At 43.8% G+C, this 26,590-nt stretch overlaps 6 protein-coding genes across 6 annotated transcripts; 3 read left to right on the top strand and 3 right to left on the bottom strand.

Annotated features, from left to right (window-relative positions):
• Window positions 1–103: 103 nt before the first annotated feature.
• Window positions 104–1,036, bottom strand: N7495_009140 (SGNH/GDSL hydrolase family protein; the record flags this gene model as incomplete). The annotated part of the gene is made up of 3 exons (XM_057211791.1): window positions 104–496; window positions 564–970; window positions 1,000–1,036. Coding segments are annotated over 3 exons (837 nt in total), but the record flags the coding sequence as incomplete, so codon positions are not given.
• Window positions 1,037–1,384: 348 nt separating this feature from the next.
• On the bottom strand, window positions 1,385–3,352 carry N7495_009141 (putative alpha-1,3-glucanase; the record flags this gene model as incomplete). The annotated part of the gene is made up of 1 exon (XM_057211792.1): window positions 1,385–3,352. The coding sequence occupies one exon, from the start codon at window positions 3,350–3,352 to the stop codon at window positions 1,385–1,387; it is 1,968 nt and encodes a 655-aa protein (XP_057058655.1).
• A 14,887-nt stretch (window positions 3,353–18,239) lies between these two features.
• N7495_009142 (uncharacterized protein) lies at window positions 18,240–18,937 on the top strand (the record flags this gene model as incomplete). Its single annotated transcript, XM_057211793.1, has 2 exons — window positions 18,240–18,310; window positions 18,361–18,937. 2 exons carry the CDS (start codon window positions 18,240–18,242, stop codon window positions 18,935–18,937), a joined length of 648 nt encoding a protein of 215 aa, XP_057058656.1.
• A 1,796-nt stretch (window positions 18,938–20,733) lies between these two features.
• Window positions 20,734–22,035, bottom strand: N7495_009143 (succinylglutamate desuccinylase/aspartoacylase family protein; the record flags this gene model as incomplete). Its single annotated transcript, XM_057211794.1, has 5 exons — window positions 20,734–20,909; window positions 20,973–21,009; window positions 21,080–21,229; window positions 21,282–21,543; window positions 21,596–22,035. The coding sequence occupies 5 exons, from the start codon at window positions 22,033–22,035 to the stop codon at window positions 20,734–20,736; spliced, it is 1,065 nt and encodes a 354-aa protein (XP_057058657.1).
• Window positions 22,036–22,370: 335 nt separating this feature from the next.
• Window positions 22,371–23,550, top strand: N7495_009144 (uncharacterized protein; the record flags this gene model as incomplete). Its single annotated transcript, XM_057211795.1, has 4 exons — window positions 22,371–22,520; window positions 22,576–23,217; window positions 23,320–23,406; window positions 23,470–23,550. The coding sequence occupies 4 exons, from the start codon at window positions 22,371–22,373 to the stop codon at window positions 23,548–23,550; spliced, it is 960 nt and encodes a 319-aa protein (XP_057058658.1).
• Window positions 23,551–23,680: 130 nt separating this feature from the next.
• Window positions 23,681–24,198, top strand: N7495_009145 (uncharacterized protein; the record flags this gene model as incomplete). The annotated part of the gene is made up of 2 exons (XM_057211796.1): window positions 23,681–23,880; window positions 23,943–24,198. 2 exons carry the CDS (start codon window positions 23,681–23,683, stop codon window positions 24,196–24,198), a joined length of 456 nt encoding a protein of 151 aa, XP_057058659.1.
• Window positions 24,199–26,590: the final 2,392 nt, after the last annotated feature.

Here is a 26,590-nt window from a genome sequence, read left to right on the forward strand (position 1 = left end):
TAATACCCTAATACCCTAAGCCCTAATACCCTAATACCCTAAGCCCTACCCTAACTCAGTCAGTGAAAACGATTCGTGGGTCAAAGGAGCAGTGTGAAATTACCGTAATGGTGCCAGACTCAGTAACATCTTTCCAACCACTTAGGAAAAAGTATGTATTCACGTTATCAGGATCTGGCTCATGAACTCCCTCCTCACACCACCTATGACCTTCAAAAGAGGTATCAACGTCGACGTAATGAATGACAGAAGTACCAATCTCTGTATTTGCTGTCTTGACTGCGGCCTCGATGGCCTGATTCGCACTTTGAACGATATCATTGAACTCTTGTCTCACGTCGGTAGTCAGCCAAACTTCACGGGGGTCTGATTTTAGCCAATCGGCGAAACTGCCCGAATAGTAATGCTCCCAGCCCCACATAAAGGTAGTGTAATTACAATCCTCGTTATCACCATTGAAAAATTGAGGGTATCCGGTGACGTAGAGATCGAATTCCTAGAAAAATTATTAGACGACGGAACTTATTCAGAGGAAAAAAGTGACACCGAATAAAGAAACTTACTGTATCTCCAGCTTTCGTTGAGATATTTTTATAGATCTCCTTCAACTGATATTGAAAGCCATCTTCGCTTGTATCCGCTATCAGGGCTGTCGCAGCTGCTTTATAATGCGAGCACCACCAGCGGTCCCAGTAAAGCACAGGAGAACGGTACCACCTGAGGAGACAGTGTTTAATGATATCTGTGAATCCAAGATCATTACCACCAATGGACAAAGTTCCGAAACTGGCATTATTCGGGTTTTCCCACAACTCAATTTTGTTGTACAGCCCGTTGAATTTGTCTCCAGAGCAAGCCAGATTTTGGAAAGTAAGGTTAGAGTCATCCAAGCTATTATAGATCAACTGGCCGTAGCTGCTTGATCCAATGCGACAGGAGTCTGTAGAGGTAGAACCGGTTCCTAGTCCCGCTGCATAGGAGTCACCAAAGTGAACATACCCTTCAGTGGATACTGGATCCTCAAAAGGATCATCATCGTAAGTTGAAGTAGGACAAGAATCACGTTTGGTGGTAGGAAGTGTAGGAAGTAAGATACTTCTTTCACACTTAGCTGAAAAGTAAACTCCAGCAGCCAAAAACGCAAAATTATCAGCATTGTGGGCGGAAAATTCCGCAGGGCAGATCCCTTCTTTACCATTAGCATCCGGACATTGAGGAGGCGGAGTTTTTTTTTTTTTGTTCCTCCTGGATTATAGTTCACACAGCTCCGGTCAAATATACCAAGAGGAAGTTGGTAACAACCATTAAAACCATAGGCATAATCTTGGGTCCTGGGTATTTAATTAAAATAATTATCCTGAGGTAGAGATTTTGAAAGTGAGACTTACTTTGTTTTTCCAAGCATAGCATAGCTTGTGTGTGTCATTTCATGTAGAAGAACAACTGCCCTCGACCTATGTGCTTGTCGCAGATTGATAGAATCACAGTCACTAAGCCTGCTTTGAGTGGACATAATATCATTTGTACTGGGATTTGCAGCAAAGAATGCAGTACAGAAATTCAAAGTTCTTTTTCTATCACTCATGTGCGCCTTATAATTTGACATTTCACAAAACTTGGTGTTGTCATTACAACTGTATGTGACTTGGTAGTCTGATGCGCTACCAGCAAGCATTTTCGCAATTCGAGTGAAGGTCTCAGCAGTGTCACTTGCAAAATTGGCCTCATTTCTTACTGAACTTGCAAAGAAGGTTTCGTAGTATATTCCACTCTGAAGATCGGCGGCTGTGGCGGTTGCAACATCCACTGCATATGCCAATTCAGTAAGAGCGAGTGATTTCTGTGCAGTAGAGCAGGTCTTGCCCTCTTCAGTAGACCATATAACGGAAACTGGCGTTGTCGTCGTTGTGATCACTGTATATTTACAAGCAGCAGATGGGCAGTATCCCCGGCTACAAGTGAAATCGCAGAGATCGTCAAGAGAGGAATCAACACCGTCAGCAGCCTCACCAGTACCATTTGTCTGGGCCGGTGAAGTCACGAGAGCCCCCGTCTCAGTGCAGGTGCAGAACTGGATTGGACAGTAGCCATAATTGCATGCGTAAGAGCACAGTCCAGCATTATTTCCATCTCCAGTTCCTGCTATACAAGCTGGGGGGAGGAAGTCTGATACCGTTGGGACGGGCATTGCATGCTCTGTCGTATCACAAGTTTTGGTTGGGCAGTAGCCATAGTTACAAGAAAAGCTGCATAGGCCTTCATAGTTAGCATCTTTGCCCTCTGCAGGATAACCTGTCACACCTGTGGCGTTGGGCTTCGTGCGTGGAACTCCCATAGCCTCACAGGTACAAGCACCATCTGGGCAATACCCATACTTGCATGTAAAATTGCAGAGCTGATCAAAGTCATAGGCACCTTTTCCTTGAATACATGTCTGGTTTGATAGAGGAATCAAGGTACTCGCATCTGTGTCGTAGGTGCCTGTGAGACTGCCGACCCAGGCATTGTAATTGGCGACGTCTCCATCACAGCTACTCGATATCTTCAGTCCCTTAGCTGATGCGATCGCAAAGTCGTCTTCATAAAGTGTGACTTCAACTTCACCCGAATAAAATGGTACACTGCCGAAATAAATTCCAGGGCCAATCTCAGAGTCAGGGCTGAAGTCCCACTCAACATCCACCAAATCACTTCCAGTGGTCACTTGAACACCGTAATTTGCGTCAGAAAGTAGAGCCATAACATTAATCCTATTTTTTAACACATCCTTTGGATCAAATTCAATCTGTAGCTGAGAGGCTGTGTTGACAGTAGTGTTACCAGTCGAGCAGGCAGAGATTGGATTAGGCCGATACCAGAAGATGACTGTATCTTTACCCATTGTCGCTGTGCCATCTTTATAAAGATCAATAAGAAATGGCAGAACATCGCGCCAAGCATCATGGGGATAGCCTAGAGCATAATTATAGTTCGCCTCGCCGATCTCAAAGGCGGCCATCGATGTGTCGCGTAAAGGTCCAATGTAATGAGACTCTCCGTAATCATTCCAAGAGATGATTTCCACGAACTCTGGTGTTGAATCAAGCGAAAGGAGCTCTTGCCATCGGTCAAACCATAGACTATCACCTTGCCATAGCCAATTTTTGTCGTATCCTTTGAGATTTGTGTAGAACCAAGGAGACAGTGCAAACATGTATGGCTTGTCATCAAGATATTGTAGATATGAGGCGTCGGTATAGGTGTCCATGGTCAGATTCCCCCATGGCCAGGCAGCCCAGCTAAATAAGCCATCGGCCACCCCGTTTGCTAGAGCAAGAGCAGGCTTTGCGCCCACAGAGGACCAATCGGGCATAAAAAAGCAATTTGTAGTTGCTTTAATACTAACCCAGTCTGTTGCACTATCAGGTGTGAAGGGCTAAAGCTAATCTTAAATTCAGAACTAGCTAGGCACATGCTGTTTACAAAATCCTTGAAGAACGTGAACAATTCGGGGTGGAATCGTGAGGTATGCGGTTGGTGGGTCACGTGGTACAACCACGTGATAGTTCACCAGGATTCAACCTGTTACAATACCCCCCTCCTATTCTCCTGTTTTCCGGGGTCCATTCGAAGTCGTAATTGGTCCGTATCGTAGTTCAAAGGTGTCGAGAGCTGTGCAGTTTTCCATTGCGTCGATAGGTTCCCATGTCAGTTCTGCGTATCCTCGCCATTTCACTAATGCTTCCCTCCGCGATCCACGTCCAATTTTTCGCGTCCTTGCTTGTAGGATCTCTTCAATTTCGTATTCCAGATCTCCTTCGACTAACAGCGGAGGCGGTTGCGAATCGTCCACGATTTGTGACGGTAACGGGTCCGTTGCCGCGGGTCTTATTAACTCAACATGGAAGACAGGATGTATGCCGCTTGGCACATCCAGCTTCACTGTATGAGAGGATGGCACTTCTAGAACTGTGTATTTGGCGTGAAGCCAGTCTAGTTTCTTTGAAGGCCGTATCGTGCGTACATTCCGTAGGTTTAGCCATACTTTATCGTTGATATTATAGACTGGAGCGGCTCGTCTTGAACGATTCGCTTGTTCCTGTTGGCGTTCTTGGGCGATAGCCATCGCTGCATTTGCCCAATCGGTGGCGTCTTGTAGCCGGTTCGTGAACGTTTCCGCTGCGATCTCTGGTCCTTTCTCTGCTTGGACTTCTATCACTTCGACTGGATCGACATGGTATCCGTGTGTGAAGAAGAATGGAGATAGTCCAGTAGAGGTTGCGTCTCGGTTATTGATCGCCATGGCTACGATAGGTAGTAAACTTGCCCAGTCGTCCTGTGCGTACGTAGTAAAGGCGCGTAGAATTCGTTCGACTTCTTGATTTGCGCGTTCCGTAGCTCCATCAGTTTGGGGGTGGAATGCGGTAGATAATCGGCGTCGAATCTTTAGCTTTTCGCACACGATTCGCCAGAACCCCCCTACGAACTGTGGGCCGCGGTCACTAGTGATCGCTATCGGTAAACCATGATGCATATAAATATGCTTCATAAAGACATCTGCGACGCTTTCCGCAGTAATACTATGCATATCTATTAGGATCACTCCTTTAGATAGCCGATCAGTAATTACTAGACAATTCGTCGCTCTTTCTTTCCCAGTGGGTGGAAGTTCTGTGATGAAATCCATGGATAGTTCGGCCCAGATTCGTTGTGGAATCGGTAACGGTTTAAGTAGGCCTTGCTTCGAATCTCTCCAAATCGTGTTTCGTCCGCAAATGGTGCAATTCCTTAAGAATCTCCGTACATCGTTCGTCATTCCTGGCCAAAAGAATCTACGGGCCAGTATCGTATAGGTTGCGTCCCGTCCTGGATGTCCAGTCGTGTAGGAATCATGGACCTTCTGGATCAAGGTTGTGCGTAGTGGTTCGTTGTCTGGAATCCATGTCCTTTTCCTAAAGCGTAGAAGATTTCGTTCATCTAAGTCACACTCGGATAGGCTTATTTTCAGGTTCGATTCGGCAGGGATTCGTCGGTCTCCCTTTTCAAGTGCGAGTGCGAACTGCTGGTATATTTGATCTTCCTTCCGCGCGTTATTCCATGCTTCCTGCGTTTCTGCTTCTTCAAACATCGCCACTGGTATATCAAAGTCTAAAGGTAGACTTGGTTCAGTGCTATTGTTACGGATTGTTACTGATTCGAAGAGTTTCCGGAAACGATTCGTGAGCCTCTCATCAGAGATTCCTTTAGGTTCGTCTTGTCCTCGCCGGGATAGAGCATCTGGTTGGATCGCCTGTTTCCCGGGTCGATATCGTAGCTCAAAGTCGAATTCGGCCAGGATGTCTGCCCATCTCATTTGTCGTTCGCTTAGATCCTGCGCCTTATGAAAGTATCGTAGATTTTTGTGGTCCGTTAAGACCACGAATCGCGGGACCATCTTCAGCTCTGGCTTCCATTCCCGTAGCGCATGGATGATAGCGAGTAATTCCTTATCGTGTATCATATAATTGGTCTCTGCAGGTGAGAACTTACGCGAGAGATAGGCGCATGGTCTTAGTGTCCCATCTTCTTGTCTTTGTGATAAGACTGCTCCTGTCGCCCATCCAGATGCGTCTGTTTCCACTATTGTTTCGGTGTCTTCTCGGAAATGAGCCAATATTGGTGCAGAGATAAAGAGGTCCTTTAGGGTCTCGAATGATTCTTGTTTCTCCTTGTCCCATTTAAATATCGTATCTTTCTTTGTCAACTGCACCAATGGTGCAGAGACATCTGCGAATCGTGGTATAAACGTCCGGTAGAAGTTAGCGAATCCAACAAAACCACGTACTTCTCGGATATTAGTAGGTGCTTCCCATAGCTTAATGGCTTCAACTTTCTTCGGGTCTACACATAGACCTTCTCCAGCTCGTATGATGAACCCTAGGTATTTCACAGAGCTCTGTTCAAATTCAGATTTCTCGATATCGCATTGAAGTCCAGCATCTCTTAGCTTCTGGAGCACCTCGCGTACTTTTCGTCTATGATCCGTGATCGATCCGTCGGAGTAAATAATGATATCGTCCACATATGCTGACACAAACTCGTCGAGAAATTCGCGTAGAACTTCATTGATATACCGTTGGAAGGTTGCGGGAGCGCCAGTCAGGCCAAAAGGTGTAACTAGCCACTCATAGAGCCCGTATCGTGTTCGAAACGCTGTCTTCCATTCTTCGCCTTCCTGCATTCTGATCTTATGGAAAGCCGCTATGATATCGAGTTTGGTAAACCAGCGAGCCTTCGACATGTTTCGTAGTGTTTCTTGAATCAGAGGTAGGGGGTAACGGTCCTTGATGGTTATGGAGTTTAACCCTCTATAATCGACACAGAATCGGATGCCTCCACCAGGTTTTCGTACTAATAACACCGGTGAAGCTGCTGGCGATTTGCTGACTCGTATGAATCCTTTTCCCAGTAGATCGGTAAGAGTTTTTCGTAGAACTAATAGCTCTTCTCTATTCATTCCATATAATGGCCCATGAGGTGGTGTCGATTCGTTACCATTTCCATCGCGTGTCAAGGGTATCTTATGATCGATCCCTGGGCGATGGCTCGGAAGCTTGTCTGCTTTCTCCTGGCTAAAAACATCTAACCAAGGGAGATATTGTGGGGGAAGTTTAGCTCTCGGATCGGTGAATTTCTTAGGTTGCAGCGCCTTGTCGATATCGTCCATAGTCACTTTGGCTATTCGGAGGTGGTCCGGCGACGAAACGCTATCGAATAGTTCTTTGATTTCTCCCGCAGATGATTGCTGTACTTTCAATCTCTTTACTTTTATTGGACCGATTGACGGGTCGATACGGTTCCAACAACGAATGCGCTCTCCATTTCTCGAATGGATATCTAAATACCCTCGTTTCGCAGCGTAAACTCCGTCGACATCTTTTAACCAAGGCGTCCCAAGTATCATTTCGTCTGACTGTCTTGGAATGATGTAGGCAAAGACTTTCTGCTGTTGTAGTCCATTAACATCAAGATCGAAGTATGTGGCCTGAGTGATCCGTCCTTGATTCTTGATGACTCCGTTCAGGATTCGCGGTGGAATCGGGATACGCGGAAGGTTAAGAGATTGCGCTAGGTGTCCGCTGATAGATGCATAGCTATCGCTTCCGTTGTCTACTAAAGTCTTCGCGAATTGAATTCCATTAACTCTAGCATCGACATAGAATGACGCCTCTTTCTTTAGCAGCTTCTCAACCCCCTTCTGCTCCTGCTCGCGGTTTAGTGCAGGAGCTAATCTTTTCCCGAATCATTCTCCGCTTCATCTTCTTCGATCGCTGGCGAATACTCCCTTCTTCGGGGGTGGCTCGATCTTGGTTCTTCGACTACTGCATTCCGTACCACTACTTGGTTCGGATTCCGTGCGGGCAGTAAAGGGCATATACTTTGCCAACAGTTATCTCGACCACATCGTAGACATCTCTTTTCTGTACGGCGACGTTGGAGTTCTTCTTTCTCGACCCATTTTGCACGTTTTCCCACGAGATGTTGATCCTCTTTACGAACCTGTCCCTTTTCGTTCACGAATCGGGACGAATTCGTCTGTGTGGTGTTCGTGTTTACTGTTGGAGTCCAGTCCATCCTATCCTCTGTGGCTATGGTTGATTGATCTCTTTGGATTCGCTGGCGAGTGGATAACTGGCGTCTGCCTAATGCGATATTCAGTGTCTCGCTATCAGTGTCGATTTCGTGGAGCCGTGTGATAAGACCTATAAAATCATAGGGAACACCACGATTCATAAGCGAATTCGTCATATCTTCGTTAAGAGCGTTTAGTAAGAGTTGTCGTTTTGCTTCGTCGTGCCATTCGGTTGCACCAGCATCTGCGAGCTCTCTTTCTAACTGGGGAAGGAATCGTGAAAAAGGCTGGTCGGGCTTCTGTTTAAGCTGATGTAGACGCCGAGCTGCTCGTGATCGAGCGTTAGGGTCTCCATACATCCTCTCAAGATATTCCAGAAGCATATACGGGTTGCCTTCGCTTCGTTGTGTCTTCACAAACGTTCCGGTGTTCTTGGCGGCCATTTTCTCTAGGCGGGAAAATGTATAGAGGAATTGCTCTTGTGGGGTACCGATGGCAGCTCCGTCTACTAGCAATTTGTTCTCTATCGAGATTCTCCAGGTTGGCCAATCAGAGATGTTTCCTGCATACATCGCGGGGTCGGGGAGACGAGGGCGAGGTCGTCGACTCTGGTTATTATCGCTGGTTGATTCGATTGGTATCCCTTGTGGTTCCGTGGGTGGTTCGGGAGCGGCCCGCTCCTGGGACCGAACCACTAATTCTTCGAGTCTTCTAATTCTCTCATCGGTACTAATACTTGTCTGACTGATGTGCTGCATCAACGTCCTGGCCCACTCGGGTGGGCTCGACGGTTCGCTTGCAGCCATGATGATGAAGATATTCGTTTTCTTCTCGTGTTTGAATCGGATGCTTTCCGTCTTCAATTCGTTTGTAGGATGCTCAACTAGATACTTTCTAAGAGCTTTTCGTATTCGTTGGTATGCTCGATCGGATTCTTTCCGAGAGCGATTCGTTCGTCTGTCGTATGTGGCTCGATCAGATACTTTCTGAGAGCGCTTTTCTTATCGTCGGTCGTGGGTTTTACTCTCGTTAGAGGAAGGATTTTGTATGTGAAGGGCTAAAGCTAATCTTAAATTCAGAACTAGCTAGGCACATGCTGTTTACAAAATCCTTGAAGAACGTGAACAATTCGGGGTGGAATCGTGAGGTATGCGGTTGGTGGGTCACGTGGTACAACCACGTGATAGTTCACCAGGATTCAACCTGTTACATCAGGGCCCTCAAAAGTAGAAACAAATGGCTGTGAATTGTATAAAAAGTACGCATCATTTGAGGCATAGCTCTGGATCATTTCAGTCACAGCATCTTGATCCCAAGCTCCATTACCAGCATAGTCGAAAGAAAAGAAAAGCTTAAATCCCACAGAGTTTGCAGCGGAGAAAGCCATTTTCACGGAGGCATTATTGGTCTCATCTAGATATGCTATATTGAGGGCAAATGCATCTATGTGGGCATCCTGAGCAAGATCCATATCATCTTCCCAATCTGAAAGAGTATAATTTGCTGAATTTGTCACCTATATTCGTTAGTCCTGTCTTACATATCAACATATTAGAGTGTTAAAGTACCATAAAATGTGCAAACACAGCTTTAGCTTGAACATGGTGTATGAGCCGAGATAAAAGCGCCAAAATAAAAAGTTTTAAGACTGCCATTCTCGGAGAAGGTTGACTTCCAAGAAGTCATTGGCTGTTGATTTGATTCCAAGGTGTTATTGTCAATGATGTTGACATAGGCTACCCTTAAGTACTAAAGAATTGTCCTCTTCGGTGCTAAGATCTGAAATTTCCATATGCCCATATGGGCCCGTCCTTTCGGAGTATACCTAGGTAGAGCTCCACCAAGTAGTTCCTAGGGTTCAATAGTTATGTATTATCACTGTTTTCCATCTCCACTATCATGAGACTTGGTTATATGAAGGATTTAGCACTATGGTGTATATACCTAGAATGAAAAACTAGTAGTGCCCAGGTGGACTACTGAAGTTCATCTAGCCCGTATCCTATATCGTTATCTCTCACCACAGTACCTAGGTAAACAACAAGATACATATAGATCATTCAATCAGGGCAAGCTCAGGCTAGATTTACGCGTATGTCTTTTTACATATGTATATCCATGGATAAGGTGTTTATTGTGAAGGGCTAAAGCTAATCTTGAATTCAGAACTAGCTAGGCACATGCTATTTACAAAATCCTTGAAGAACGTGAACAATTCGGGGTGGAATCGTGAGGTATGCGGTTGGTGGGTCACGTGGTACAACCACGTGATAGTTCACCAGGATTCAACCTGTTACAATACCCCCTCCTATTCTCCTGTTTTCCGGGGTCCATTCGAAGTCGTAATTGGTCCGTATCGTAGTTCAAAGGTGTCGAGAGCTGTGCAGTTTTCCATTGCGTCGATAGGTTCCCATGTCAGTTCTGCGTATCCTCGCCATTTCACTAATGCTTCCCTCCGCGATCCACGTCCAATTTTTCGTGTCCTTGCTTGTAGGATCTCTTTAATTTTGTATTCTAGATCTCCTTCGACTAATAGCGGAGGCGGTTACAAATCGTCCACGATTTGTGACGGTAACGGGTCCGTTGCCGCGGGTCTTATTAACTCAACATGGAAGACAGGATGTATGCCGCTTAGCACATCCAGCTTCACTATATGAGAGGATGGCACTTCTAGAACTATGTATTTGGCGTGAAGCCAGTCTAGTTTCTTTGAAGGCCGTATCGTGCGTACATTCCGTAGGTTTAGCCATACTTTATTGTTGATATTATAGACTGGAGCGGCTCGTCTTGAACGATTCGCTTGTTCCTGTTGGCGTTCTTGGGCGATAGCCATCGCTGTATTTGCCTAATCGGTGGCGTCTCGTAGCCGGTTCGTGAACGTTTCCGCTGCGATCTCTGGTCCTCTCTCTGCTTGGACTTCTATCACTTCGACTGGATCGACATGGTATCCGTGTGTGAAGAAGAATGGAGATAGTCTAGTAGAGGTTGCGTCTTGGTTATTGATCGCTATGGCTACGATAGGTAGTAAACTTGCCTAGTCGTCCTGTGCGTACGTAGTAAAGGCGCGTAGAATTCGTTCGACTTCTTGATTTGCGCGTTCTGTAGCTCCATCAGTTTAGGGGTGGAATGCGGTAGATAATCGGCGTCGAATCTTTAGCTTTTCGCACACGATTCGCTAGAACCCCCCTACGAACTATAGGCCGCGGTCACTAGTGATCGCTATCGGTAAACCATGATGCATATAAATATGCTTCATAAAGACATCTACGACGCTTTCCGCAGTAATACTATGCATATCTATTAGGATCACTCCTTTAGATAGCCGATCAGTAATTACTAGACAATTCGTCGCTCTTTCTTTCCTAGTGGGTGGAAGTTCTGTGATAAAATCCATGGATAGTTCGGCCCAGATTCGTTGTAGAATCGGTAACGGTTTAAGTAGGCCTTGCTTCGAATCTCTCTAAATCGTGTTTCGTCCGTAAATGGTGCAATTCCTTAAGAATCTCTGTATATTGTTCGTTATTCCTGGCTAAAAGAATCTACGGGCCAGTATTATATAGGTTGCGTCCCATCCTGGATGTCTAGTTGTGTAGGAATTGTGGACCTTCTAGATCAAGGTTGTGCGTAGTAGTTCGTTGTCTAGAATCTATATCCTTTTCCTAAAGCGTAGAAGATTTCGTTTATCTAAGTCACACTCGGATAGGCTTATTTTCAGGTTCGATTCGGTAGGGATTCGTCGGTCTCCTTTTTTAAGTGCGAGTGCGAACTACTGGTATATTTGATCTTCCTTCCGCGCGTTATTCTATGCTTCCTATGTTTCTGCTTCTTTAAACATCGCTACTGGTATATCAAAGTCTAAAGGTGGACTTAGTTTAGTGCTATTATTATGGATTGTTACTGATTCGAAGAGTTTCTGGAAACGATTCGTGAGCCTCTTATCAGAGATTCCTTTAGGTTCGTCTTATCCTCGCCGGGATAGAGCATCTGGTTGGATCGCCTGTTTCCTGGGTCGATATTGTAGCTCAAAGTCGAATTCGGCTAGGATGTCTGCCTATCTTATTTGTCGTTCGCTTAGATCCTGCGCCTTATGAAAATATCGTAGATTTTTGTGGTCCGTTAAGACCATAAATCGCGGGACCATCTTCAGCTCTGGCTTCCATTCCCGTAGTGTATGGATGATAGCGAGTAATTCCTTGTCGTGTATCATATAATTAGTCTCTGTAGGTGAGAACTTACGCGAGAGATAGGCGCATGGTCTTAGCGTCCCATCTTCTTGTCTTTGGGATAAGACTGCTCCTGTCGCCCATCCAGATGCGTCTGTTTCCACTATTGTTTCGGTGTCTTCTCGGAAATGAGCCAATATTGGTGCAGAGATAAAGAGGTCCTTTAGGGTCTCGAATGATTCTTGTTTCTCCTTATCCTATTTGAATATCGTATCTTTCTTTGTCAACTACACTAATGGTGCAGAGACGTCTGCGAATTATGGTATAAACATCTGGTAGAAGTTAGCGAATCCAATAAAACCACGTACTTCTCGGATATTAGTAGGTGCTTCCTATAGCTTAATGGCTTCAACTTTCTTTAGGTCTATATATAGACCTTCTCCAGCTTGTATAATGAACCCTAGGTATTTCACAGAGCTCTATTCAAATTCAGATTTCTCGATATCGTATTGAAGTCCAGCATCTCTTAGCTTTTGGAGCACCTCGCGTACTTTTCGTCTATGATCCGTGATCGATCCGTCGGAGTAAATAATGATAACGTGCGTCACGGTTGACCGAGCGTCCCGGTTGGCCGAGCGACACCTCAAAATATTTACCCCGAAATCGACCCTCCTTTTTCTAACACCAACAATGCCTCCAATTCGCACTCAAAAATCGAAAGATTTGGAGCAGCAGGAGAGTAAAGTCTTATTAGCAATTCAGGCTATTAAAGATGAACGATACTCCTCTGCTGCTGCCGCTGCTCGCGCCTTTTCAGTTCCTGTCTCAACTTTGAAAGCGCGAATCCAAGGTCGCAAATCGAAGGCCATAACTCGCCATTCTCGCCATAAATTCTCTAAAGGTGAGGAGAAATCGATGGAAAAATGGCTCCTTGATATGGACGCTAGAGGATTCGCTTTTTCGCATGAAATGTGCCGAAATATGGCGAATCTGCTCCTCCGCACCCGCGAAATTGTCCCCTCCGACACCCCCCTAAAGTTGGCAAAAACTGGGTGACAGGATTCCTTCAACGCACCGAATCTCTTCATACGCGAAAATCTCGGGCGCTTGATATCCAGAGGGCGCAGACAGAAGATCCATAAGTCATCCAAGGGTGGTTTAATCTCGTCCAGAATATAGTCACAAAATATGGTATCCTTTCAGAGGATATCTATAACTTCGATGAGACTGGATTTGCGATAGGTGTTATATCTTCAGAGTATATTATATGCTCCTCAGATTACCATGGTAAACGAAGGCTTCTTCAAGCTGGAAATCGAGAGTGGGTTACTGTTATTGAGACTATCAACGCCCAAGGTGTTGCGCTTCCGCCCTATATCATCCTAAAAGGGAAACATTTTATGGAGTGTTGGTTTGACCATCTACCCCCTAAATGGTCACTAAACACTAGCCTAACTGGTTGGACTATAAATCCAATAGGTCTAGATTGGCTGAAAAGCCACTTTATACCTAATTTGGTCCAGAAAGGGAGATATATTCTGTTGGTTTTAGATGGTCATTCTTCGCATCGTACGCCAGAATTCGACCAACTATGCGCGGACAACGATATTATTTGTCTATGTATGCCAGCTTATTCATCCCATCTATTACAACCTCTTAATGTAGGATGTTTTTCGGTGCTTAAAAAGGTATATGGAGGCCTGATTAGTGCTGAAATACAGAATGGAGTGGATTCTATTGATAAGGATGATTTCCTCCAAATCTATCCTTATACACGCAAAGCAACATTTAAAGCATCTACTATAGTGAATAGCTTCAGGGGCGCTAGTTTAGTACCCCTGGATGCTAATCATGTTTTAGAAAAGCTGAATATCATGGTCGAAAACCACCCTCAAGACCCCCCTCAAGACCCCCCTCACGACCACCCTCAACGCCCTACTTCTTCAAGCAGCAGTGACTCAAATCGGCCTTGGAGCTACTCGAAAGTCCAAAAATCGAATTCTGCTATCAAGAAAGAACTCGAATCTTCCTCAGGAGCTTTAACTTCACCTCTAAAACGACAAATTTATCGGTCGCAAGATGCGCATACTCAGATGGCGATTCGGATGATGATGATGGAAGACCGTATTCAGCGATTGGAGAATACTGCGAAGAGAAAGATAAAAAAGAGAGCGGCTAGCAAGAAGCACAGAGGCCATGAAGGGAGTCTTCGGAGTTTGGAGGAATTGCAGCAAAGCGTGGTTGCTCAGGAGAATGGTAGAGTTGAATATATATCCCTAGAGGATGCTCCTGGACAACCTATAGAAGATGTTCCATTGCCTACTTTACCTACTATTAGGCGACTCGTCACCTGTTCAGGTTGTGGAACCAAAGGCCATATATATACCCAGTGTCCTACACGCGTTAAATAGATAATTAATTCATGTTTTGGTGTTAAAAGTTGATGTTGAAAATCTTAGATTTTTTAAGTTCCAAATGCGTCGCTCGATCAACCGGGACGCTCGGTCAACCGTGACGCACGTTATCGTCCATATATGCTGACATAAACTCGTCGAGAAATTCGCGTAGAACTTTATTGATATACCGTTGGAAGGTTGCGGGAGCGCTAGTTAGGCTAAAAGGTGTAACTAGCCACTTATAGAGCCTGTATCGTGTTCGAAACGCTGTCTTCCATTCTTCGCCTTCCTGTATTCTGATCTTATAGAAAGCCGCTATGATATCGAGTTTAGTAAACCAGCGAGCCTTCGACATGTTTCGTAGTGTTTCTTGAATCAGAGGTAGGGGGTAACGGTCCTTGATGGTTATGGAGTTTAACCCTCTATAATTGACATAGAATCAGATGCCTCCACCAGGTTTTTGTATTAATAATACTAGTGAAGCTGCTAGCGATTTGCTGACTCGTATGAATCCTTTTCCTAGTAGATCGGTAAGAGTTTTTCGTAGAACTAATAGCTCTTCTCTATTCATTCCATATAATGGCCTATAAGGTGGTGTCGATTCGTTACCATTTCTATCGCGTGTCAAGGGTATCTTATGATCGATCCCTAGGCGATGGCTCGGAAGCTTGTCTGCTTTCTCCTAGCTAAAAACATCTAACCAAGGGAGATATTGTGGGGGAAGTTTAGCTCTCGGATCAGTGAATTTCTTAGGTTGCAGCGCCTTATCAATATCGTCCATAGTCACTTTGGCTATTCGGAGGTGGTCCGGCGACGAAATGCTATCGAATAGTTCTTTAATTTCTCCCGTAGATGATTACTATACTTTCAATCTCTTTATTTTTGTTGGACCGATTGATAGGTCGATACAGTTCTAACAACGAATGCGCTCTCTATTTCTCGAATGGATATCTAAATACCCTTATTTCGTAGCGTAAACTCCGTCGACATCTTTTAACCAAGGCGTCCTAAGTATCATTTCGTCTGACTGTCTTGGAATGATATAGGCAAAGACTTTCTGCTGTTGTAGTCTATTAACATCAAGATCGAAGTATATGGCCTAAGTGATCCGTCCTTGATTCTTGATGACTCCGTTCAGGATTCGCGGTGGAATCGGGATACGCGGAAGGTTAAGAGATTACGCTAGGTGTCCGCTGATAGATATATAGCTATCGCTTCCGTTATCTACTAAAGTCTTCGCGAATTGAATTCCATTAACTCTAGCATCGATATAGAATAACGCCTCTTTCTTTAGCAGCTTCTCAACCCCCTTCTGCTCCTGCTCGCGGTTTAGTATAGGAGCTAATCTTTTCCCGAATCATTCTCTGCTTCCTCTTCTTCAATCGCTGGCGAATACTCCCTTCTTCGGGGGTGGCTCGATCTTGGTTCTTCGACTACTGCATTCCGTACCACTACTTGGTTCGGATTCCGTGCGGGCAGTAAAGGGCATACACTTTGCCAACAGTTGTCTCGACCATATCGTAGACATCTCTTTTCTGTACGGCGACGTTAGAGTTCTTCTTTCTCGACCTATTTTGCACGTTTTCCCACAAGATGTTGATCCTCTTTACGAACCTATCCCTTTTCGTTCACGAATCGGGACGAATTCGTCTATATGGTGTTCATGTTTATTGTTGGAGTCCAGTCCATCCTATCCTCTATAGCTGTGGTTAATTGATCTCTTTGGATTCGCTGGCGAGTAGATAACTAGCGTCTGCCTAATATAATATTTAGTGTCTCACTATCAGTGTCGATTTCATGGAGCCGTGTGATAAGACCTATAAAATCATAGGGAACACCACGATTCATAAGCGAATTCGTCATATCTTCGTTAAGAGCATTTAGTAAGAGTTGTCGTTTTGCTTCGTCGTGCCATTCGGTTGCACCAGCATCTGCGAGCTCTCTTTCTAACTAGGGAAGGAATTGTGAAAAAGGCTAATCGGGCTTCTGTTTAAGCTGATGTAGACGCCGAGCTGCTCGTGACTAAGCGTTAGGGTCCCTATACATCCTCTCAAGATATTCTAGAAGCATATACAGGTTGCCTTCGCTTCGTTGTGTCTTCACAAACATTCCGGTGTTCTTAGCGGCCATTTTCTCTAGGCGGGAAAATATATAGAGGAATTGCTCCTGTGGGGTACCGATGGCAGCTCCGTCTACTAGCAATTTGTTCTCTATCGAGATTCTCCAGGTTGGCTAATCAGAGATGTTTCCTATATACATCGCGGGGTCGGGGAGACGAGGGCGAGGTCGTCGAATCTGGTTATTATCGCTGGTTGATTCGATTGGTATCCCTTGTGGTTCCGTGGGTGGTTCGGGAGCGGCTCGCTCCTGGGACCGAACCACTAATTCTTCGAGTCTTCTAATTCTCTCATCGGTACTAATACTTGTCTGACTGATGTGCTGCATCAACGTCTTGGCCCACTCGGGTGGGCTCGACGGTTCGCTTATAGTCATGATGATGAAGATATTCGTTTTCTTCTCGTGTTTGAATCGGATGCTTTCCGTCTTCAATTCGTTTGTCGGATGCTCAACTAGATACTTTCTAAGAGCGATTTCGTATTCGTAGGACGCTCAATTAGATACTTTCTAAGAGCTTTTCGTATTCGTTGGTATGCTCGATCGGATTCTTTCCGAGAGCGATTCGTTCGTCTGTCGTATGTGGCTCGATCAGATACTTTCTGAGAGCGCTTTTCTTATCGTCGGTCGTGGGTTTTACTCTCGTTAGAGGAAGGATTTTGTATGTGAAGGGCTAAAGCTAATCTTGAATTCAGAACTAGCTAGGCACATGCTATTTACAAAATCCTTGAAGAACGTGAACAATTCGGGGTGGAATCGTGAGGTATGCGGTTGGTGGGTCACGTGGTACAACCACGTGATAGTTCACCAGGATTCAACCTGTTACATTTATTCTATAATTAAGCTTCATGATAGGGTTTAAGGGTCTATACGCACGGTGTTATTTTGCTCCTAATAGGGGGCCGTAGTACGAAACCCACTTTATACTGACATAAACCGGGTTAGCTTGTATCCACCTGACACTCCGTATACATGGAAGAGTATAATACTGCCCATCTAGATAATTTCACCGGTGAACATTGAAGGATTTTGTTCATGGGATCAGGCGATAGCCGCGAGCACTAACTAGACTAATATAGTACAGACTGCGCCAGGTAAATTATGCTAGCGTGGTCTTGGTCATTCACTGACTGAGTCACGAGAGCTAAAGAATACGCCGTGTGGTCTGGAGATAAATAGATCCATGGATCTTTGCTCAAACATATTAGGAGCCCTTAAAAATTAGGTTCTAACCATCATCATAAAGCCATTTAAATTTAAATTGATAGGATTGTAGTTAACTATTTCTGATATTTTATTATCCTGAAGTCGGAGTTATAATGAGTGGATAAATACTCCGGGCTCAGGGATATAACGTATGATCTCAAGGTCCAAGAATTCGAAGCGGAGTTTTATTTCCTTCCACTTGATCCACACATACTACACATGTACGATGATGTACTCCGTACTACGGCAGGAAAACAGGTAGACATCAATTTACACTCAATCTCAATAGTCTATTTCAATTGAGATACTTTCACTATTTCCAAGGTTCTTTCCATTGTAACCATACAATAAGTGTGGACCCTACGCAACAAACTTTGCTATTTATTACCTAGCTATGCTGATATCTAATCTTTTTTCAATTCACAACATATTTACCAGAGCATCAATGATAATTTCCACCACTTCGGAGTCCCAAGGTTTCTAGTGCAAATTTTTTTAATCGGACACATTCCGAGGTCAATATCATGCAATGTTGTTAGCCTAACCGGATGCAGGATGCAGGCTAAGTAAACTAGTGGCTGCTAATTAGTTTGTTCTATGACATAAACAGAAATATAAGCGACGATCTATTTACCCCACTTAGGCGGATTCACTTCACCTGGGCTCTATAGCTCTTCCCACTTCCCTCTTTTCCTCTTCGTTTCTCATCTATGTGTCTATGGTCTTTCGAGCAAAAATTCTATCGCTTCTCTGATAATTCCACTCAAGATGCCTCTTCCCGACAAAAATAAGGATAGCTTCGTCAGTCCGTACCTTTCCAATACAGAGAAAGATCATAAGTAGGCTTTTCCTAACGGGAGTTATGATAATCTGCTTATAAATCTCATAGACTCGATACTCCAATCTTAATCGTGGATATTGAATGTCCGCTCCCCGTGGTGGAATATCTTGATTATTTCCCTCTCACTATAAATGTCACTTACTACCAAAGGCATCCTGGTGAATCACGGCCTATTGTTTTCCATATCAACAGCTTTCAGACAATTTGGCTCTATATACAACGCGGTGATTCGTGGGAAGCGGCTGAAGAGCCTACTCCTGGGTTTGCCTTGTTTGATAACCCTGATATACAAGTTGCCGTTGGTAGGAGTGATGAGTTCGCAAGTCTTTGCCCGGGAGAGACGTGGTCATGGACATATACTGAAGAGGTTCCTGATAATGCAGAAGTTGGCGACACACTCCGTTCCCAGTTCGAAGAAACACAACTAGACTGGTGGGACTGGGGTTCTAAGGAGGATCATACGTCTACTATGGTCACCTTACCATTTGTGCAGGGTCATGATGTTCTAGAACCAAAGGACAATGATGGTCGGCCACGGATAGTCATACCTGCTTCGGATCCAATTGATAGAAAGGTAGTTCCACGTGATCTCTCAAAGGTTACTTTTGAAACCACATGCACTTAGCTTCAAGAGAATTCAACTAAAATATACTCCCTACCTAGACTAGCGCGTGCGATTAAATAGGTTTAAAAGCTTAAATAAATAAAACTGTACAACTTAAAGGACTACAACATCTCTCTAATACTAGGTAAAGTAAGCAGCACTTAAGAATAATCACTAAGAGCTTCGACCCTTTATAGCATGTTTCCGAATTCTCGACTTCTCATCATCATCGACTAAATCAGCATAAGAGACTGGATTTCAAGCAAGTTTTTCATATGGCGCCACTTTTTAACTAACCTTAAAAGATTTCGGTAGTATTTACTACGGAGGAATACTCTATATCTAGTTAGAAGTGACACAATAACCCCGCCCAGACTGAGGATAAAAGGAGGAATAATTTTCGCATCATTAAACAATTCCTCCCCCAATTTCTACCTGCCCAGGTGTTCTATAGATAGTTATAACCTATACATGATGCTGATCGCTATTCTAAGCTCGTAAGTCTCTCCCTCTACTCAAGTGATTGGTATTTTAGCCCCGAACACTGACAGGTACATAAGTTTTGTTTTTATCCTGGTCCTAGCCTCCTTTGGCCCACATATCCGGCAAATAATCATAGACAAAGACTCTAAGAGAATCCAGTCATTTTATCTTCTATCCAATATTATATGTGCAACAGAACATCTTTGCTTTGGTTTCTTCTACGTGATCAATTCAGCAAATTTCTCAGGGTACTTTGTGCATAGTCCGAGAAATGCACTTGACTGGATCAACCTATTTCAACTTATAGGTGTATGGGTTTTATTTAACGTCTGGTAAACAGTGTCCCCTTTTATATAAAAACTTCCAAACTATACTGATCATATTCATTAGGCTCTCTTTCTACCTATGGTACACTGCTCTAGGACGGATTCAAAAGTTCTTCATCCTGACCATCTACATTATCTCGCTCTTGATATCCTTGGTGCCTCTTATAATAGACGCAACAACTAACACATTCTGTCCTCCTGGAGAACAGAGCTGTGATTTCATGGAACGTGATGAGGTTGCGCTCTTCATGAATATACACGAGATTTGTATTCGACCAATTATAAGTTTTATCGCAATTCTTGGGACTTATTTACAAACTCGACACGTTCAACGATGTAGCTCGCCATTTTCAATCAGAGGGCTGAAGTTTCAATCAATTGCCTTTATGATATCGGCTATATCCTGGGTTGTCCGAGCAAATTTCCCATTACAGGACTTTCTTGGTGAAGCTCCTCCATTCATGCCCCATTATCAATTCATACCCGCAATCATCTTTGCTTGGCATAGCATGTTTGGCTTTATAGCAGTTGACGAGGCTATCTTCGCAATCGGACAAGGAATTATGCTACGGCTAGCATTGCGACAAAGAAGGCAAAGATCTGATACTGAAAGACAACCACTACTTGATCATTAGATTCTATATACTAAATCATGACCGATAGTCTTAAGGACCTCGGGATCTACAAAGCCTTCCATTTAAAACATTTCTTGTGTATTTGCAACTATTTTTGGGTGAAAGAAATTATCGCTGCTTAAGATAATATGGGTACTGAGGGCATATGAACTATTAGCTGTGCTTCATAAATGCCTAGGTGGCTTAATAACGGCTCAGCTAACGGGAAGCACCAGGGCTGTGTTCCATATCCTATCGTCGTATATAGATCTCCGAATTTGGGAAGTATCTTCTACAGATGACCGTCACACACCCCTGGTTTGAAGTCGTCGCCGATCACTCCCAGATGAACCTTCCGGCTCAGTTAGTATTTAATTGAGTCTGATGAGTGATGTTAATGGGTGCTCACAATACGATTTCCTGTTTTAGCGACAGGGTTTGCCTCAATGCCGACCACTACTGTGTCTTGATCCATAGGGCTGAAGATTTGCTCGATTACCTCACCAAAAATTGAACGAACTTCAGCAATGAGTTCGCCTCTTCGCATTGACTCAGCCACTTGTTTATATACTGCTCAGGGAGTTAGTACATCGGCAAAGCGCCATAGTGCATGGCTTATCCAATGTTTCTCACCTCGGAGTATGCCTGCTTTTTGAGAGAAAACCCAGTACTGTGTACATAATCAGCCAAATAATTCTCTAATTTGCTGTCCAGTGGCAACCAAAATATTGCAAACTCACACTTCTGTAGCATACAGCTGTTGCTGCTTCGGAAATCTTGGGGTTGGTATCTTGCAGTAACTGATGGCCGAGGGGCACCGTCAGAGCATTGCTAATTCCTGAGATCACTTTTTTAATCAGCTTTTCTTGGAAAATGCTAGGATTACCAATCTGTAAAGTGTGAGATTTCTTCTGATGCTTCTGTTCTCCAAAGTAAGCCTACCTCGATGGTAATAGCTTTGATGCCATTTGCCTGGGCGCACCCTCGCAACGAGCCTCCGGGGCTAGAATTGTGTACAATAATCTGAGAGCCAAGGGAACGTGCCATTTGGCTAATTTCAGAATGCGTCATATCGGCACGCACATACAAAGAGTTCTGTCTACCGGCCGACGCAGTATGAAGATCAAACACGTAGTCAAATTTCAAGATGACCTCATGGAATAGCTTGTATGCGTATTGTTGAGGAGCTGCTCCATCTGCTTTCCTATGATAGACGTTAGAGAAATTGAATTCGGTGCTCACAATGTGCTACAAACCCCGGCATTAGACGATTAAGATCCTGGCCATCAAATGAACGAATGGAGTCCAAAAATCCTGGTACGTTCAAAACGGGTACACCAATAATGGCACCTTCAAAAGTTTTCTCTCCAGTCTGGCTATACTCGGATTCTAGCTTGGAGAATATCTGCTGGATAACGGCAACACCATTTACTTCGTTGCCATGTATAGCACTTGTGAGGCCGATTGTCGGCCCGGGAATAGAGCTCCGGTATATGTAGACTGGTACATTGACAGGTCCAAGAGCATTGGCGGAAATATTTAATAACCTTTTCTCCAATTTGTAGGGCTCAACCTGGGAGAGATTCAAGGAGCTTATGAGGGGCACATCTTTTGCGAGACTGCCCTGGTAAGGCTGCTGCTTTGCGGCCTTAGTTGGCAGGACGCCATTGGAAAATTCAGTAGATATAGGAGCCATTTTAGCGGGAGATGTAAATACTGAAGTTCAATTTTGAATTTACAAATTACGGACATTTGACTCTATAAAACCAGGCGAGTTGAGCTCTTTGGCGCCTATCGCCAATCTATCTACTTTAGGGCAGAAAGGCGCTCGCTGAAATGTCCATTTTGGGATGCTTTGGCGATAGTGGAGACTCCATTGAGGCTATCTCGCTATCTCGCTATCTCTTCCTTTGACATCTAGATAGGAATTTGAGTAATATGGTCAGGTATATTTAATAGTTTATTCTCCGTTGAAAGAAATGGGTGTGTTAAACCACAAGTTTCTGAATCTCTGAGATTTGTTCACAGAACATGTCCGATATGGAGCTGCCGAACAAAGATGGAATCTCAGGTCAAGCCACAGCATTCGAGATCAAGGCTCATGAGCCAGAGATTGAAATCCAGGCCTCACTACATAGATCTCGAATACTTAGAAAGCTGGACATGCGTATCCTACCAATGGTTAGTTTGATGTTTCAATTTTACCCAGGAAAGAAACTAACTCAGTGAATCTTAGATGCTTATTACTTACGGTCTTCAATTTCTCGACAAAGCAATTCTAGGCTACGCTGCTGTTTACACTTTCAGAGAGGATACGCACCTTCATGGACAACAGTATAGCTGGGTTGGATCAATATTTTACTTTGGCTACTTCCTATTCGAGTATTCTCTCGCCAGTCTTCTCCATTCGTTCCCTGCATCAGTATACCTTGGATTTTTTATTAGTGCGTGGGGAATATGTGTTCTTATGACCAACTTTTGCACCAGTTTTGCTGGACTTATGGTGAATCGGTTCGTCTTGGGAGCATTGGAGTCTGTCGTGGCTCCTAGCTTTGTGGTCATCATTGGTGCGTTCTTAAAAGCCCTGTCACCATCCTATTTTCTAATGACTATTATTAGCCCAATGGTACACTCGAGAGGAGCAGCCTATTCGACAGGTTATTTGGTTTGCAGGTACACCATTATTTGGTATATTTGGGGTCTTCTGGGATATGCCTTTGGGTTTACTCACGCAGCTGTATCACCGTGGCGTTTGCTCTATATCGTCTTCGGTTCAATCACAGCTGTTTGGGGCCTCTTTTTTGCCTTTTTCTTCCCCACCTCTCCTGATAAAGCATCATTCTTGACTGAAGATGAACGTGCATACTCTGCACTGCTGGTATGTCACTGGATGTTATGGCTGGAAGCTTCGTGCTAGGCTAACTATCAACAGAGTCAAGAGAGGAATAATAACTTCGAGTCGAAGTGGAAATGGTCCTAGGTCAAAGAAGCATGCCTCGATATCAAGACTTATCTTTTCTTTGCTATCGGCATTGCGAATACTATCCTAGCAGGATCTTTGTCAAACGTAAATTATCACCCATTTACTCTGCAGGTGTTCTTTATACTTACTAGATATTAAACCCAACAGTTCAGCAGTCTGTTGATCAAAGGATTCGGATTCACCTCTGTTCAAACACAACTTATCGGAATTCCGTCACATGTTATCTAGATTTTATCACTTCTGATTAGGTATGTTGCCACTATTAAAAAAATCTGTCCAGATATGATGACGATCGATTAACATTTATCAATGAAGCGGCTTAATTGCGACCAAAACCAAGGATCTACGCCTGATTATCATGTCCTTCTCCGTGATCCCCTCGATAATCGGTACTGCCCTGGTATATACGCTCCCACATACCAATCGATGGGGTAGAGTTGTGTCCATTTGGATAGTATATACGAACTCAGCAAGCTTGGCGGTCTCATTTTCGGTTATTGGTGGTAATGTCGCCGGGTTCTCTAAGCGAACCACAGTGACCTTTGTACTCTTCCTCGGGTAAGTCAGACTCATTGCGCAGTAATGGGAAGAGAAAAGTGTACTGACTTTTTCCGGAATAGATATTGTATTGGAAATCTGATTGCGCCTCAATTCTTTTTGAGCCGAGAGGAGAAATCAGGCTATCCAACTGCTATTATCGCGATGATAGTATCGTTTGCGGCTCTTTTCCTCATTCCTCTTGCACTCAGGTACCTCTACAGTATAGAAAACAAGCGAAGAGACCTACGTGCAGCGGAATCCGAAGGCGAATGGCCTGAAGTTGATGATTTCGATCTGACAGACATTGAGGACCGAGGCTTTAGATACGCTCTTTGAGGCTTCAAAGGTTTTTATCTACCTACTTTTTTAGATCTATGACGAAATGAGTTCAGGGTAACTAATTAACTAACAATTTCCCGCTCGAAAAGAAATCTACTCACCCTCGAGAAGTGAAGTAAAATAACGTAAAGTTCAGGTTGTAAAGTAAAATAATGTCCGGGTGGAAAGTAGAAGAATGTAAAGTAAATTAGAGTGAGATGATGTAGAGCCTTGGAGTGAAGCCTGCCCAGGTGCGAAGGTAAGCCCTGGAGGTAATACCTATATAAGGCGCTGCTCCGCTGTCGAGTTCTTCCCTCACAAACCAGATCGTGTTGGTTTTCGCTATTGTAATCTCCGGTGGAAGTATGATCCTCACAGGATAACTTCGATTAAATGAGGGTACAATATCATTTTTCTGCCTCGATTTTACCAAGAAATTTATATCATTTTGTACTTAATTCCAATTAACTATCTTTAAACTCATTCATAATTATTACTTAGAGCGCCGATTGAGACTTACGTAATATGCTGGAACACGGAACATAACATAATCCGATTCCTCCCTTCTAGACATCTAGTCTCTTGCTCGTTTATGTGCGTAAGAATGTCATGTCTGACATGCAAAAGACGCAAGAAACAATGCGATGATAAACGCCCTCGCTGTACGACGTGCAAGGCATCCCACATCCGCTGTACCTACGAGGGCCCTCCCTCAGTCTTGCAGTTTTATCACGAGTTTCCAGAGTCAAAGGCAGTAGTTAAAAATGATAATGAAGTTGAAGACGTTGATCGTCCTCATAAATTCCATTTCAGCCAGCTCAAAATGGGGACGATGGGATCATAGCGTATGTTCAGGATCTAACATATACCTGGCCAGTATCTACTTATATAAGTATTATTATCAAAATCTCTGTATCATATATCATCATACCTAGATTACCGCCAGGCTTCTCAATGGTATGGCTATTCGATAAGCCTCTATTATTTAAGAGAAGCTGAATTGCTTCTATCGAGTCAAGTTTGCGGATTGAAATAGACCTTCCTAATTCAATGAGCGCTGGAAGTCGAGAGGTGATAAGAATTAACCCATGATCTGCTATAGGAAAGAACTTTCCAATATCATACGCATTCCCAACCCCACTATCGATCGGAGAGCAGTGATCAATATTATCAAAAATGATCAACCAGCGAGAATTACCGTCACTTGCTAGCCACTTTGATACTTGTCTAGCTCGTTGTTCTAGCTCCTCGTCACCGATTGCCTCATCAGTTTGCGATTGTCCGGGTAACTGAGGCAAGACAGAGCTAAATTATTATAAGAGCGTGTCTTGGTCTTTACAACTTAAACAGAATATAGCTGTGAAATCGTGTTGATGTTCTCGTGCGAATTGAACCGCTAGCTAGGTTTTTCCGATTGTACCAAGCCCATGAAGAATCGCGACCTTTCGTCGTTAGAAGTCCGCCGGCTTGAAAAAGATAAATCCAGAGAGGTCTCCAGCCCTTTTACTATGGATACTGGCTGCTCTTCAATTCCCCACTCGCTAGAATGTTTGCTGAAACAATCGATAACGTGAATCAGACAGTAAAGAATGAAGATGAAGGTGTGACTTGGTGTGATGCATCTTCTCAGTCCCCCTCTGGTCTAGCTACACCAGTAATCTCGTGATCCGTTCCAATTACTTCTACACAAGGAAGTTGCTAAAGTTTAATTGTCAACAATATAGTTTAGACATGATGAGAATATCAGCGGAGATTTGGCACCTTTTACGAAAGTGCTAGCAGTGCTAGAAAGATTGCGACTAGAGGACCCAATGCTCGCTTCAGAAGCTTCGAGCCTTGTGAGCTGCTACCAAAAAATCTGGACATCTTGTTTTTTGAACCATATAGACAAGGAGGCTAATCACAGGAAAAATCAACACCTTCGAGAGACACACGCCATTTTACGTCAAGATAAAGATTTTATCCTGCAACAACATGAAAATCAGGTGATTCGCTTGAACTTTCCTCAGGAAGAGTCGGAGAAAGTGCGGACAAATCTTTCAGTTATATTGAATGAATGGAGTGCTTCTGCTCCGGTAAGCTAGCTCTTATATAGGAGAAGCCTCAGATAATAACATTTTATTTCGAAGCAGCGTCTCTTTCAGGTAGATTCAAGACGGATTTCATATTTGTATATTGAATTTCAGATAGATTGAAATTCATCTGGGATTGATTGTCTCCAAAATGATAAAGCCTATAAAAAAGGACGCTTATTTGCTTCACTAACATCCAGAAGCATAGCTTTAAAGAGAGGATGAGATTTATGATCAGGAAAAGATCTATTAAAAGAGCACTTATGCGAGCTTCACGAGGCCAAGTAAACTAATGACTAGTACGTTTATGATATGATAGTTATTTTCAAGAATAGTCC

Source organism: Penicillium taxi, assembly GCF_028828555.1.
Source record: "Penicillium taxi strain IBT 34144 chromosome Unknown utg000006l_segment0_segment0, whole genome shotgun sequence".
In the NCBI taxonomy this organism is placed as follows: domain Eukaryota; kingdom Fungi; phylum Ascomycota; class Eurotiomycetes; order Eurotiales; family Aspergillaceae; genus Penicillium; species Penicillium taxi.